The sequence below is a fragment of the Sinocyclocheilus anshuiensis genome, unplaced genomic scaffold (assembly GCF_001515605.1).
Source record: "Sinocyclocheilus anshuiensis isolate Anshui unplaced genomic scaffold, SAMN03320099.WGS_v1.1 scaffold183, whole genome shotgun sequence".
NCBI classification, from domain to species: domain Eukaryota; kingdom Metazoa; phylum Chordata; class Actinopteri; order Cypriniformes; family Cyprinidae; genus Sinocyclocheilus; species Sinocyclocheilus anshuiensis.
The window spans coordinates 3992771-4008705 of record NW_015548309.1 but is presented as its reverse complement, the minus strand read 5'-3'; the positions used below and the strand labels follow the sequence as shown (position 1 = coordinate 4008705).

Here is a 15935-nt window from a genome sequence, read left to right as displayed (position 1 = left end):
GGTGCGTTGCTCAAGGGCACCTCAGTCGTGGTACTGAAGGTGGGAGAGAGTGCTGTACATTCACTCCCCCCACCTACAATCCCTGCCGGTACGAGACTCGAACCCGCAACCTTTGGGTCACGAGTCCGACTCTCTAACCATTAGGCCACGACTTCCCCACGACATTAATTCTCATGCACGTCATCAGTATGCCCTCAACAGATGAACGCTGACGTTTGTCTCTTCAAACAGACATCAGGAGGATGATGAAATAGGATGAGATGCTATAATCTAGGTATTGCGGTTATGGTTTTTAGGATCAGGAGTTGTGGGTTCCTGCTGTTGCGGTATTCAAATATAGTTATCAGTGCAATTGGGTGAATAGATGTGAAAGAATATCAAGGTAACGGTATATATCACAATATATAGTGTCTTGCTGGACATTTTATGAATGTTTTACTATGTTGTAATGTCTGTTTTTTGGATAGTTTATGTATATTAGTTAATTAGAGATTATTTTTTATTATGTTTTTAATTAAAAAAAAAATATATATATTTATAGATAGATATTCACATTGCATATACTGTATTTCTATATTATTATATCACATTTTTATATTAATTTTAATGTATGTAACATGAATACACACTATTAATATAATATAATGTTATATAATATAAAAGTTTGATCTATTTCTCAGTGCAGTTGCATGAAAGAATATCAAGTTAACTGTATCACAGTATATATTGTCATGCTGAAATTTTACTAACTATATTGTAATGTCTGTTTTTTATTTTTTTATTTTTATTAAATTCAATATAAAAAAAATATTTTAATTATTTAATAATTCAGAGATGACTAGTTTTATTATTTTTATTTTTTTAAATATAATAATAATAATATAATAGTATAAATATTTCACATTGTAATATGTAATATTGTACTATAATACAATATATTGTAATAGTTCTATTTATTTGTTTATCAGTGAAATTTCTTGAAAAGACAACATGAAATATCAAGCTAACAGTATATATTACAATGTATATTTTCTTGCTGGAAATGTAATTAAAAATGCTTTATATTTTAGTAATAATGTAGTTATGTCTGTTTTTGGATAGTTTAATAAACTCAATATATTAGAAATTATTTAGAATTATTTAATAGTATAGAAATTATTTTATTTTTAATTTTTTTAATTTTTAAAACAATCAACAGTAGTAATAATAATATAGTATGGATGTGCATTTCACATTTAAATTGAATTATATTAATAATATAATATAATATAATGAGCTACAGCAATAATAGCTCCTCATTTTATTATAATTCTACTTTCATTGTCTCCTCACAGATCAACTTCCACTGCAAACCCACCTTCAGAGAGAGCGGCTCTCAATGCCTTCGAGATGTGAGTCCACCTCATCGCCACACGATTTTAAATCATATTTCACACTGAAGTTTTACACGTATACTTATTGTACTCCATGTGCTATGGCAGAATTAACCCTTGTTGGCACGTTTACATGTGACCCGTTGTGTCTGTTTGCGACAGCAGAACGTTTTGAGACATCACTGGGTCCATCGCCGGCGACAAGAGGGGAAGTGTCGTCAGTGCGGAAAAGTATGTCACGCCTTCAAGGTTTATTGAAGGAGTCATATGCAAAAGTCTTGTACGTTCATGCTAACGTTCACATTCTTTGTAGAGTTTCCCGCAGAAGTTCTTCCACAGCAAGGAGATTGTGGCCATCAGCTGCTCCTGGTGCAAGCAGGCAGTGAGTGGCATGTCTCACAAAATCTTGCTGGTTTATGTAATGCAGAATTGTTCCATCTCTTTCTCTGTTTATTTTTCTGTCCCATCAGTTCCATAACAAGGTCACGTGCTTCATGCTACATCAGATCGAGGAGCCCTGCTCGCTAGGAGCTCACGCCGGGGTCATCGTACCCCCTTCCTGGATCATCAAAGTCAGGAAACCGCAGGTACGTTCACCTCAGATGGTTTGGGGGTGAAACTTTTTTTTATCAGCACGTAAGAGAAGACCTGAGCCTGAGGTTTATGTAATGTCCTGCAGGAGATGCTCATGCAAGGTGACACTAGACTGTGTTTTAAAGCTGGGCTGTATGATCTTGTCTTCTGCACTCAGTTATGCTGATCAGCTTCGGCTTAAATACACTTTGATGCTGCCAGATTTGATATCAGTAACAGTGTGTTTCATAAAACTCATCTACATATTTTATATGGAGCTTCTTTCATTGTTTTATACACTGCAAAAATGATTTCTGACTCAGTATTTTTGTCTTGTTTTTTATATATATATATATATATAAATAAATAATCAAAATTAAGTAAGCTTATGCTGGGGGGAATTCAAGTGGCAAGCAAATGTATTTTTCTTACCACATTAGCAACTATTTTTTCTTATTGTAAGCAAAAATGTACTTCATTTTGATAATGTTTTCAGAAAGCAAGACTTAATATCTTGTGCAATTTTGCTTCTCAAGTAAATGTGTCTTGATTTAAGAATGTTTAGATGTTTGTACTGGAAAATATGGAAGCTTGTTTCCACCATGGGATGAAAAAATAAAGATAACTGCAACATTTTTCTCCCAATTCTGATTTTATGTCACAATTCTGATTTTTCTCAGAATTGTAAGAAGAAAAGTCAGAATGGCTAAATATAAATTCAGAATTGCGAGATATAAACTTAAAATTGCAAGAGAGAAAAAGTCAAAATTATGAGATGGTTGCACCTTTTTAATTTTTTTATTTCATTGTGGGGAAAAAAAAAAACAGAATTGCAAGATATAAAATCTAAATTCTGAGAAATTGCCAAATTATCGAAATTGCTGTAAGCTCATACAGTATTTGAGAGAGGTAAACTTGAAATTGCAACAAAAAAGTCATCATTTAAAATTTTTATCTGGCAATTTTCAATTAAAAAAAAAAAATTTTTTAGATGAAAAAAGTTGCAATTCTGAGAAAAAGAGTCAGAATTGCTTCTGTATGAAAACAAAAGTAAAAGACAAAAGTAAAAAAAAAAAAAAAAACTTTTTTGCAATGTACACTTTTAACATCAGTTTATCTGTTGCCTTGAAAGCCAGAATTGATTTCAAAAACTGACCCATCACATCAACAGTCATAGCAGATATTTAGACCACACCCACTGATGACACGCTCAGCTATGATTGGTGGATTTATGCATTGATGGGGCAGGTTTTTGTGATAAGGCATTTTACTGCCGCTTTCAATTCAGGAGTTGCTGAAAGGGAAGTTGCTTGTATTCAAAGTGTTTTTGGAATAGTTTAACCAAGGAAAATCTTGTAATTATTTTGTAATTATCTTCATGTCATTCTGAACCACTATGACTTTTTATTCTGCAAAATAAAGATGTTTTGCAGCATGTTCACACTGCTCTTTTCCTTACAATGGGAATGAGTTAAGAAGCAGAGGAAGATTTTAAGGAAATAAATTCTATTTTTGGTCTTTTCCTCATTGTATGACTTCAGAAGACTTGGAATGCCGTGAACAAGTCCTGTTAACTTTTAAGATGTTTTATGGATCCTTTTTGGAGTTGGACAGCTGTCAGTCTTTGCTTTTGTTGGTAGAAAAGAAAGTTTCTTCATCAACAGGTTCAGAGCAACATGAGAGTGGATAAGTGATGAAAAAGTTTTCCTTTTTAACTATTCCTTTAATTTAAAAACGAACACTTCTATCAGTAATGGGCAAACTTTAATTTAACATAGTCCTGCTGGAGTTAGTTTTCTTATGTTTTGGCTTAGTTGGCGTCTCTCTCCTGTGTCCCAGAGCTCATTTAAAAACTCCATTCGAAGGAAAAAACGGACGTCGTTCAAAAGAAGAGCCAGCAAAAAGGGGATGGATGTGAGTAGATCTGATTCCTGTCCTGTCCCTCCTTTTAAATGATGCTATAGTGTTTTCTGAGGGCTTTCTCTTCCCTTAACTCCTGCTCATGATCATCTGTCCCCACAGCTTACTGCAGTGGTGTGTGTGTGTGTGTGTGTGTGTATTTGTGTGCAAATGTGCATTTATCGAAGTATAATGAAGTGATTTTTGCAGGAATCAAAATGGCGTCCGTTCATGCTGAAGCCGCTGCCCTCACCGCTGATGAAGCCAGTGCTGGTGTTCGTCAACCCCAAGAGTGGAGGAAACCAGGTGATGCTCTGAATAAAGAGACTAATGGAGGAATAATGTACAGTCATTCTAGAACAACAATTTCTGAAAGGGCCATAATGACTGAACAGCTCTACATTAAACGGCTTAATATGCAACTACTTGGCATGAATATTTAATTAAAACATAAATGGATGCATTACATAAACAATTTCAGACGAAATCAATATTTCATGTCCATTTATTTTATTGTGTGGGAAGAGAGATCTGTGACTATCAGTCTGTTGTTCTGTCTGTTGTTCTGTCTGTGTGTCTATCCATCCATCCATCTACCTATCTATCTATCATCTATCTATCTATCTATCTATATATCTATCTATCTATCTATCTGTCTGTTGTTCTGTCTAACATTATGTCTATCTGCTATTCTATCTAACATTCTGTCTGTCGGTCAGTCTATCTACCACTCTGTCGTTCTGTCTTGTCATTTTGTCACTCTGTCTGACATTCTGCCTGTCTGTCGTTCTATCTGTCTGTCACTCTATCACTCTGTCTAATGTTCTGTCTGTCTGTTGTTCTCTGTCTGTCGTTCTATCTATCACTCTGTCATTCTGTTTATCATGCTGTTGTTCTATCTGTCTGTTGTCTATCACTCTGTCTGTCATTCTATCTGTCTGTCTGTCTGTCTATCGTTCTGTCTATCGTTCTGTCTGTCGTTCTATCACTGTCATTCTGTTTATCATGCTGTCATTCTATCTGTCTATCTATCTATCTGTCTATCTGTCTATCTGTCTGTCTGTCTGTCTGTCGATCGTTCTGTCTATATCTATCTATCGTTCTATCTGTCGTTCTGTCTGTCGTTCTATCTATCTATCTATCTCGTTCTATCGTTCTGTCTGTCTATCTGTCTATCGTTCTGTCTGTCTATCATTCTGTCTATCTATCGTTCTATCTATCTATCGTTCTATCTATCTATCATTCTCTCTGACTGTCCTTCTGTCCGTTTGTCTGTCTGATCTTCTGTCTGTGGTTCTCAGGGGACGAAGCTGCTGCAGATGTTCATGTGGATCCTGAACCCTCGGCAGGTGTTTGATTTGTCTCAGGGAGGGCCCAGAGAAGCGTGAGTCTCTCGATTTCAGCGCTCTCTTTCATTACATTTCAGATCATCTCTCCCTCCCTTAATGCACTTTAACCCACCATTTCTTTGTCCTGACCACATTAATTATGTAGTCGTTGGATCTCAGCAGTGCTGTGTTCTGTGAGGGAGTTCAGTCTTCTAGAAGCTTCTCTCCTCGCTGCCCACCACCTCAGTTCGCCTCAGTAATTGAGCTGTGAGGCAGCAAAGCACAGGCGATGGGCTCTGATGGGCTCTACTGCTGACAGAGAGAGAGAGAGTATTAAGATGGGAGGGCAGACACAGCTGGTCGGCTGGAGGGCTTTTCTTCAGAGCTGTCTGACAGAGCTGTGATTAAACTCACTCTATTAAAACAGAAAACCAACACGCACACATGCAGTGGCCCCCAAAACATTTAATCCACACTTAAAAATCTCATTGCATTAGAAGGAAAAAAATGAAAATATCAAATTAAGTGGCATTTATTTCAAAGAAAAGAATTTTTCATGCAAAACATTTCACAAATTAATGTTTGTAATAGGCTTTACATGATGAATGAACATTCAAAATGAAGACAAAATGGGTAACACTTTACAGTAAGGTTCCATTTGTTAACTATATTTAATGCATTAACTAACATTAACTTACAATGAGCAGTACATGTTACAGTATTTATTTAATCTTTGTTGAATTTAGTTAATAAAATACAGCTGTTCATTGTTAGTTCATGTTAGCTCAGGTCCATTAAATAACATTAATAGATACAACTTTTGATTTTAATAATGTATTGGTAAATGTTGGAATCAACATTAACTAAGATTAATAAAAAAAAATTAATTGTTAATTTATGTTGACTAATGTAGTTAACTAATTTTAACAAATGGAACCTTATTGTAAAGTGTTCCCACAAAAGGCTTTCGAAAACGCTTATTAATCTTAATGTTAACTTCAAAATTTACTAATACATTTTAAGCTGTATCTGTCAGTATTATTTAATAGACCTGAGCTAACAATGAACAGTTGTAGTTTTTATTAATGTTAACAAAGATGAATAAATACTGGAACTAATGTATTGCTCATTGTTAGTTAATGTTAGTTAATGCATTAACTAACGTTACTAATGGTACCCACTGTGCATTAAGGTTCAGTTTGTTAGCATTAATGTATTAGGTATTAGAATTTACTAATGATAACTTTATTGCATTTATCAATAATTATTAAATATATTGTTGTTCATTGTTAATTCCTGTTCTTTTATAATACTGATATTTGTTTACACAGCTTGAAATGTTAAATGTACTGGTGTGTAAATAGAAATTAACATTAATAAATTAATAAATGCTGTAAAAGTATAGTCTATTGTTAGTTCATGATGCCTAATGCATTAACTGATAACGAAGTAAACTTTATTGTAAAGTCTTACCAATATCATTACAAAATGGCTCAGAAATGTGAAGTTAGTTGTGATAAAATGATACTTGTTTTGATATTTTTATCTAATGCAGTGAAATTCATACTTTTAAATGTGCCTGATGTGTCCAAACACTGTTCAGTGTCTTTAAACAGCTCTTCTGTTTGGATTTGTTATGCTAAATGGAGTATTCTGTTAATTAGCATGCTAATTGCATCAGTAACACACATCGCTATTGTTTCCCTCTGTCCGTCAGGCTGGAATTATACAGGAAAGTGCCAAATCTTCGCATCCTTGCCTGTGGAGGAGATGGAACGGTAAGATGCAGTGCATGTTGGGATGATCAGATACAGTGGGTATAGAAAAGACTTGGATGTTATAAAATATTACTTGTCTTTCACTTGGATGTTAAAAGTTGCACTGAGTAAATACAGCTGGATAAAACCAAACCTGTGTGTGTCTTCATTTCAGACTGCAAAGCAACAAAATGTGATCATTTTAAAGGGGGTGATTCTTTTATGCACTTTAACCCACCATTTCTTTGTCCTGACCACATTAATTATGTAGTCGTTGGATCTCAGCAGTGCTGTGTTCTGTGAGGGAGTTCAGTCTTCTAGAAGCTTCTCTCCTCGCTGCCCACCACCTCAGTTCGCCTCAGTAATTGAGCTGTGAGGCAGCAAAGCACAGGCGATGGGCTCTGATGGGCTCTACTGCTGACAGAGAGAGAGAGAGTATTAAGATGGGAGGGCAGACACAGCTGGTCGGCTGGAGGGCTTTTCTTCAGAGCTGTCTGACAGAGCTGTGATTAAACTCACTCTATTAAAACAGAAAACCAACACGCACACATGCAGTGGCCCCCAAAACATTTAATCCACACTTAAAAATCTCATTGCATTAGAAGGAAAAAAATGAAAATATCAAATTAAGTGGCATTTATTTCAAAGAAAAGAATTTTTCATGCAAAACATTTCACAAATTAATGTTTGTAATAGGCTTTACATGATGAATGAACATTCAAAATGAAGACAAAATGGGTAACACTTTACAGTAAGGTTCCATTTGTTAACTATATTTAATGCATTAACTAACATTAACTTACAATGAGCAGTACATGTTACAGTATTTATTTAATCTTTGTTGAATTTAGTTAATAAAATACAGCTGTTCATTGTTAGTTCATGTTAGCTCAGGTCCATTAAATAACATTAATAGATACAACTTTTGATTTTAATAATGTATTGGTAAATGTTGGAATCAACATTAACTAAGATTAATAAAAAAAAATTAATTGTTAATTTATGTTGACTAATGTAGTTAACTAATTTTAACAAATGGAACCTTATTGTAAAGTGTTCCCACAAAAGGCTTTCGAAAACGCTTATTAATCTTAATGTTAACTTCAAAATTTACTAATACATTTTAAGCTGTATCTGTCAGTATTATTTAATAGACCTGAGCTAACAATGAACAGTTGTAGTTTTTATTAATGTTAACAAAGATGAATAAATACTGGAACTAATGTATTGCTCATTGTTAGTTAATGTTAGTTAATGCATTAACTAACGTTACTAATGGTACCCACTGTGCATTAAGGTTCAGTTTGTTAGCATTAATGTATTAGGTATTAGAATTTACTAATGATAACTTTATTGCATTTATCAATAATTATTAAATATATTGTTGTTCATTGTTAATTCCTGTTCTTTTATAATACTGATATTTGTTTACACAGCTTGAAATGTTAAATGTACTGGTGTGTAAATAGAAATTAACATTAATAAATTAATAAATGCTGTAAAAGTATAGTCTATTGTTAGTTCATGATGCCTAATGCATTAACTGATAACGAAGTAAACTTTATTGTAAAGTCTTACCAATATCATTACAAAATGGCTCAGAAATGTGAAGTTAGTTGTGATAAAATGATACTTGTTTTGATATTTTTATCTAATGCAGTGAAATTCATACTTTTAAATGTGCCTGATGTGTCCAAACACTGTTCAGTGTCTTTAAACAGCTCTTCTGTTTGGATTTGTTATGCTAAATGGAGTATTCTGTTAATTAGCATGCTAATTGCATCAGTAACACACATCGCTATTGTTTCCCTCTGTCCGTCAGGCTGGAATTATACAGGAAAGTGCCAAATCTTCGCATCCTTGCCTGTGGAGGAGATGGAACGGTAAGATGCAGTGCATGTTGGGATGATCAGATACAGTGGGTATAGAAAAGACTTGGATGTTATAAAATATTACTTGTCTTTCACTTGGATGTTAAAAGTTGCACTGAGTAAATACAGCTGGATAAAACCAAACCTGTGTGTGTCTTCATTTCAGACTGCAAAGCAACAAAATGTGATCATTTTAAAGGGGGTGATTCTTTTCTATTCCCACTGTATGTGAAGTTTAGACGTTTTGGACGCACCCCCCTCTGGTGACAAATGTGTGGAACGACAACGAACACGCAGTGACAAAACACTGTAATTAGCTAATGGTGGCTCTGTGGTTTGCAGTGTCACGCTTTCTTGCGGGTAATTTCTAGATCTATGACTCCTGCGAGATGAAACTTGGATTTCCTGAGCGCTATGGCATTTCTGACCCTGAGTTTGAGTGGTTTGTCCTCTTTTGTCTAGGTGGGCTGGATTCTCTCGGCCTTAGATGAACTACAAATGAACCCACAACCTCCTGTAGCTGTGCTTCCTCTTGGTACAGGAAATGACCTTGCCAGGACACTGAACTGGGGAGGGGTGAGTCAACTCATCTTGAATCGTCTTTAAATTAATTGATAAATAAATAATTTTATACCCCAGACATCAGCATTAGTCTGATATGATCAGGCTGCTCTGATTGGCTGAGAAGCTGCTGTAAGTGAGGCACTTGTGTTTTAATCTTTATTCTTAAAATAGTAAAAATTTGTCTAAATATTTTAAAAGATATATCTAAATATGTTTTAAAGTGTCTACATTTTTATGTAATAAATTTTTAAATATTTTTCAAAAGTATGCCTAATTTTTTTTAAAGCTATGTCTATATATAATTTTTATTTATTTATTTATTTTCAAAATGTCTAAATATTTTTTAAATATTTTTTTCTTAATGTCTACAAAAACATTCTTTATTTTTCTAAAGTACGTCTTAAATTAAAAAAAATATGTATCTAATTAAAAAAATATATTTAAATGTCTTATTAGCTATGAAAATGTCTTTTGATTTTTTAAAAGATGTTTAAATATTTTTAAAAATTTCTTACCATTTAAAAAAAAAAGTCACATTGTTTTGTTTTTTCTTACGTGTCAAAATAAATTAAAAGGTACGTCTAAATATACGTCTTACTATGTTTTTTTTTATATTAAGTATTTTTTTTTTAATTAAAATGTCTTAATATCTACAAAAAAGTCTATATTTTTTAAAAAGTACATTTTCAGTTTTTAAAAGGATGTTTAATTAAAAAAAATTTTGAATAGTTTTAATACCTATAAAAATCTTTTTTTTTTATTTTTTAATTTTTTTAAGTATGTCTTTAATTTTTTTAAGTGATACATCTAAATAATTTTAAAGTTTTAATATTTAAAAAAATCTTAATATCTTTTAAAAATAATAAGAAAAAATAAAAAAATTTCCACCCGTGGAATTAAACAGGCCGTTTTTGCTGCAATAAGTTATATTTGAAAAAGCAATGAAATTAAAATTGATATTAAAACTGTAAAACGGTTGTTTTCCTGAATTTGAATATGTAACATTTGCTGCAGAATTCAAATTCGTATAAACGGACATTAGTCAGATATGATGGGGCTTCTCTGATTGTGCTGTTGGCCAGTTAAGTGATTGTCACTGATGAATGCCGCTCATTATTTTGGATTTATTCTCTGACTGTGTGTCTGGAGAAACACTGGCCTTGCAGTCTGGAGTGTCTCTCTGGTTTTTTTCCCTGTGTTTCCCCATGTCCCAATCTAAAGTCTGTTATTAGCAATGAAGCGGGTTTAATGATTCATATTGACAGTTCTGTGTTTATGCCAGGAGTAAATAGCCTTGTACACACAGTAGTGGTGCTGGGTAAGACCTCTCAACTCAGCATGATCTCTTGATGTTTCAGGGTTACACAGACGATCCGGTGTCGAAGGTCTTGTGTCAGGTGGAGGACGGGACGGTGGTGCAGCTGGACCGCTGGAATCTGCAGGTGGAGCGATCGGCCGTTCAGCCGGAGGAGGGAACACAGAAGGTGATGGCTGTGTTCATGCTGACACAGAGACTGGGTTACGTTTATACGCTGCTGATAGATGTGTGTGTCTGTTCTCAGCTTCCTCTAAACGTGTTCAATAACTACTTCAGCCTCGGCTTTGATGCTCACGTCACACTGGAGTTCCACGAGTCCAGAGGTTTGTGACACTCTGTCCTACCTATGAGCCATTTTATTTGATTTTATTTTATTAGATGTATTTTATTACCTGTTAGTCAAGGTTTAAATGCACCGAAAACATTCTTTAATCTTTTAGTTTTAATATTCTTAAAATAGCAAAAAAAGTATAAGTATTTTACATATAAGTACAAAAAAAAACGTAATATTTTTTTAAAGATATATCTTAATATTTTTTATAAGACGTCTAAATATTTAAAAATGTCTTAATATTTTATTAAATATGTTTATATTTATATAAAATACATCTTAATATTATTTAAAATTTCTTAATGTCTTAATATTTAAAAAAGTATCTTCATATTTTTTATAAAACACATATAAATCTTTTTTTTAATATCTTAATATTTTTAAAAGCTGCATCTAAATATTTTTTTAAAATGTCTTAATGTTTAGTCTTAATGCCTTAATATTTTAAATATATCTTAATATTTTTTTATGTCTTCATTTATTTTCTGTAAGACATTAAAGTCACAGTCAGTATGTTTAAAATGGCATTTTTTTATAGATATTACTGAACCTTTATATGTAAATGATCTTTTATGTTTTGATTGGCTAGGTTGTGGTGTAGTTCATATTATTGTTCATCAGAGGCAAGCTGCCGAATACCGAATGGGTGTTGATGTGTAAATGTAGGCGGGGATATGTTAATATGATGACATGACCATGAAATGTAGAGTATATGAGTATGTGGCACACTGAAAGCTTTTAGTTCAAAAGAGCAAGAAAAATCCTGTTTTCAATGATTGGACCTTTTAAAAACGAATTCTTGACTTGAATAAAATGGCCCTGTTGGCTGAGATCTTTATGTATCTGTTCTTTCTCTGAGTCATAATCATTTGTCGTTGTGTTCCTTCACAGAAGCCAATCCCGAGAAATTCAACAGTCGCTTCCGTAACAAGATGTTCTATGCAGGGGTAGGCAGAGTTCCCGTCTCTCTGACAGACTGAGTAAGTGTGTGTGTGTGTGTGTGTGTGACTCGTACTTGTGTCCCCTCAGGCAGCTTTCTCTGACTTCCTCCAGCGGAGCTCCAGGGACATGTCCAAGCACGTCAGGGTGGTGGTGAGTATGAAACTTCAGCACAATCTCCCATGAAAGCCTGTGGTTTGACAGGAACTGCCCGCTCCAGCTGTTCCTTTACGCTTACGCTAACTTTGCCATCATTCACCTGATGTTCTTTTCCTGTAATTATTTTCCTTCCTCATACTGACAGTGTGACGGTACAGATCTCACACCCAAGATTCAGGAACTGAAGTTTCAGTGCATCGTCTTCTTGAATATTCCCAGGTTTGTGTAAAATATGGGGCAAACTCAGGAACAGGTGCCATTTATGCATCCTTTTTTAATCATAAATGGTAGAATTCTGGTAGAATCTCATCGGACATTAAATATAAATCAATCAATAAATAAATAAAGAGTTTTTAAAAACATATTTGGATATATAAAAAATATATGTAAGTATTTAAAAAAAAATACATCTTATTATTTTTTTTAATGTCTCAATATGTTAAAATATATTTGTCTGAATATTTTTAATAATATCTCTTTTTTTAAAGATACTTAATATTTTTTACATATTTGTATAATTAATGTAAATATTTTTTTTTATTATGTATGAATATTTAAAAGAGCCTGTTAATGTATTAATATTAAATGTATAATGTATCAATTATTAATATTAATGTATTCATATTAAAAAATGACTAGACAAATCTAAATATCTACAAAAAAAAAAAAATATATATATATATATATATATATATATATGTGTGTATGTATGTATGTATGTATGTATGTCTTAATATTTTTTTGGCCATTTGATAAAAAAAATGTTGAAGTAATTTTAAAGTAAAATACTTTTCTGAAAAGTATTTTTTTTAAGTAGTATCCTTTTCTGAATTGAAATATGTAACATTTGCTGCAGATTGAATTTAATAATGTAACCTGGATTCGCCATTTACCAAACTAATATTGGCATTTAATATAATGTGAATGTGTCTAGTTTTAAAATTCCATTTAACACAAATTTAAATGTTTGATTATTTGCAATTTAAAAAGGTAATTATATTACTTGAACTGGATGGATGTTGAATATGTTAATGAGGATAGCAAAATGATCATTTAGATGTAGTTTACCTTTAAATGCATTACACAGACAATACATTTCAACTTACAATTGCATAGATATTCTGTGTTTCTATAAGTATACAAATAAAAAATATGCCAGTTCTCTTTCAAAACGTGTTTTTCTGTCAAGCTTGGTACATCGGAAAGGTCAGCACAAAACAGCTAATAATGGACTTTTATCAAACACATTAGTTTTGTACTTAGTGCCTAGAAAAAAAAGTTCTGTACAAATGATTACTGTAATATTTTTCCCAGAACAGTGTTGAAATGTTGAGCTTGAAAAGGTCAGTTATAATAAGTGTGACTATAATGAAATACTGATGAAGACTGTTAGAGAAACTTCTGATTTACATGATGTCACTTCCTCAAAGATGATTTCAGAAAGATCAAACCAAGTTTTAAACTATCCATGAGGGGAAATGTCACAGAATTATAGAGTCGGGCAGGGAAAAATGTAATTCAGCATTCTCGCAGAAATTGCATAGAACATTAAAAACTATATAGACTGCAAGCATTTATTTATATATTTTATAGCATTAATTTAATATATTTTTAATTGAATTGAATTATATATATATGTGTGTGTGTGTGTGTGTGTATGTATATATATATATATATATATATAGTTTTTTTTTCTTACTTTATTTACCTCTTAATATAAGTGATGAATAGGGTCATGCAAACTGGATGAAAACGAACATTTGAAAAATATTTATTTATTTAATTTTTTTATGGAACAGAATTAGATTTTTAAATAATTTTAACCATTTGAAATATAATCGTAATGTATAAGGTAATGCAATCTGGATAAAAACAAACATTAAAAAATGTATTTATTGTTGTTGTTTTTTTTTACTGTATTGAAACATTGAAATATAATGGCAGTGAACAGCATCATGCAAACGGTATAAAAACATTTAAAATACATTAGTTTTTTATTTATTTTTTTAAAGAGATGTTTTTTTCACATTATTTAAACCCTTTTAAATATTATAGTGATGAATAGGGTCATGCAAACTAAAAATCAAATTAAGCTTTTAGTTAATGCTCATTCGCATTACACTTTATTCACAGTTGAATCTTTCAAATAATGTCAAAAAGTTCAATAATTAGTTCATTATATCAGTAGTAAGTTATGAGGATATTTCCTGACTGTCTGTGGGTTTTATGTTGAAAGCTTTAAACATGTCGTCAGCACTGCCTGTCTTTATTCACCTCATTAACCTGCTGTCTGCAGGTACTGTGCTGGTACCATGCCGTGGGGCAACACGGGCGACCACAGAGACTTCGAGCCTCAGAGGCACGACGACGGCTGCGTCGAGGTGATCGGCTTCACCATGGCCTCACTGGTGAGCGCTTCAGCTCTTTCTGTGAGACTGAGAAAGAAATGTAGGGCTCATGACTCACATGTATCCCGCCTTCACCACTAGGCGGCGCTGCAGGTGGGCGGCCACGGCGAGCGGCTGCATCAGTGCAGAGAGGTGGTCCTCACCACCTTCAAGACGCTGCCGGTGCAGGTGGACGGAGAGCCGTGCCGCCTCGCGCCCTCCACCATCCGCATATCTCTGAGAAACCAGGCCAACATGCTGCAGAAGAGCAAGAGACGCACGTCTGTGCCGCTGCTCAACGAGTGAGTCCCTCAAATACCCTCCTGCACCGGTGCAAAATACATGAGGTTTAAAATGCTTGTGAGAGCTTCTTAGACAAGGTTTTGTTTTTGGTTTCATTTTTTTTTTGTCATTTTACTACATGATATTTGACAGCCTGAACCAACTTTTGTTCTGTCATTACAAGGTCAAATTGTCTGATATTTAGAGACTTGATGACCTTGACATCCGTGATGGTCTACAGGGGTCGTGTCAGTCATATTTATTTTTCTATTGTTTTCTTGTCACAAAAAAACTCCCCCAATGGCTACAAAAGTGTAATATTAAAAAAAAGCTGAAATAATAATATACAATATATTTAAATAATAAGCAATAATAGATGAAAAGTTTGAGGTTGGTAAGATTTGTTTTTAAACAGTCATGCTGCTTAATATTTTTGTAAAAGTATATTAGAAAATTCTACAGCATTTATTTGAAATGGAAATCTTTAACATTACAAGATTACGTTAGTGTTAGTACATAGTATTACTTTAGTAACATTGGTATATTTTATACTGTATATATTTCATATAATTTTTTGCCCCCACAAAAGTATCTAAAATAAATTTTTATTCAAAAATGAAACCCATTTTTATCATAAAAGAGGTGTGGTGTGTGAAGTCTTCATGTGTATAAATGATATTTTTAATGCTTTTTGAATAAGTTAATAGATCCAGACACACAAAATGCTCATCACTTACAGTTGATCTCAGAATGATGGTTTCCCCCTCAAACACACACACAGATGAGAGTGTGTAACTAACAGTCTAACAGTGTGTGTGCGGCTCGTGTGTGCTTGACTGGTGAATGTTCTAGTAACAGCACTAATCCACGTGTGCTGGTTCTGCTCTCTGTGCCGCTCTCAGTGGGGTTTTCTTTCTTTGTCTCCATCTCTCTTTCTCCTCCTAAATGACCGGTTGCCCTTCACGTGTTTGTCTGTCATCTCCGTCCCTCTCCGCCTCCATCTCTCTCTCTCTCTCTCTCTCTCTCTCTCTCTCTCTCTCTGTACTGATGCAGCTCAACTGCATGAACATACTACCTACAGATTGTAAGAAATAACAGGACATAGAATGAGAAAAGGAACAAATATTGTCTTTTTTTTTTTTTAATTGAAAAAA

At 33.3% G+C, this 15935-nt stretch overlaps 1 protein-coding gene across 6 annotated transcripts in view; it reads left to right on the top strand.

The window, feature by feature from the left end:
- Window positions 1–15935, top strand: part of LOC107656386 (diacylglycerol kinase iota-like) — a 41622-nt gene that overhangs the window by 20142 nt on the left and 5545 nt on the right. For 4 of the 6 annotated variants that reach the window (XM_016444227.1, XM_016444229.1, XM_016444228.1 and 1 more), the window contains exons 5-20: window positions 1335–1391; window positions 1536–1604; window positions 1687–1755; window positions 1844–1960; window positions 3786–3860; window positions 4056–4151; window positions 5147–5229; window positions 6891–6951; window positions 9264–9377; window positions 10724–10849; window positions 10928–11006; window positions 11906–11961; window positions 12044–12106; window positions 12258–12331; window positions 14409–14520; window positions 14602–14801. In XM_016444227.1, the coding sequence (XP_016299713.1) occupies window positions 1335–1391; window positions 1536–1604; window positions 1687–1755; window positions 1844–1960; window positions 3786–3860; window positions 4056–4151; window positions 5147–5229; window positions 6891–6951; window positions 9264–9377; window positions 10724–10849; window positions 10928–11006; window positions 11906–11961; window positions 12044–12106; window positions 12258–12331; window positions 14409–14520; window positions 14602–14801 (1451 nt within the window). The remainder of the gene's footprint in view (window positions 1–1334; window positions 1392–1535; window positions 1605–1686; window positions 1756–1843; window positions 1961–3785; window positions 3861–4055; window positions 4152–5146; window positions 5230–6890; window positions 6952–9263; window positions 9378–10723; window positions 10850–10927; window positions 11007–11905; window positions 11962–12043; window positions 12107–12257; window positions 12332–14408; window positions 14521–14601; window positions 14802–15935) is intronic. The other 2 variants (XM_016444230.1, XM_016444226.1) reach the window with 1 other exon arrangement.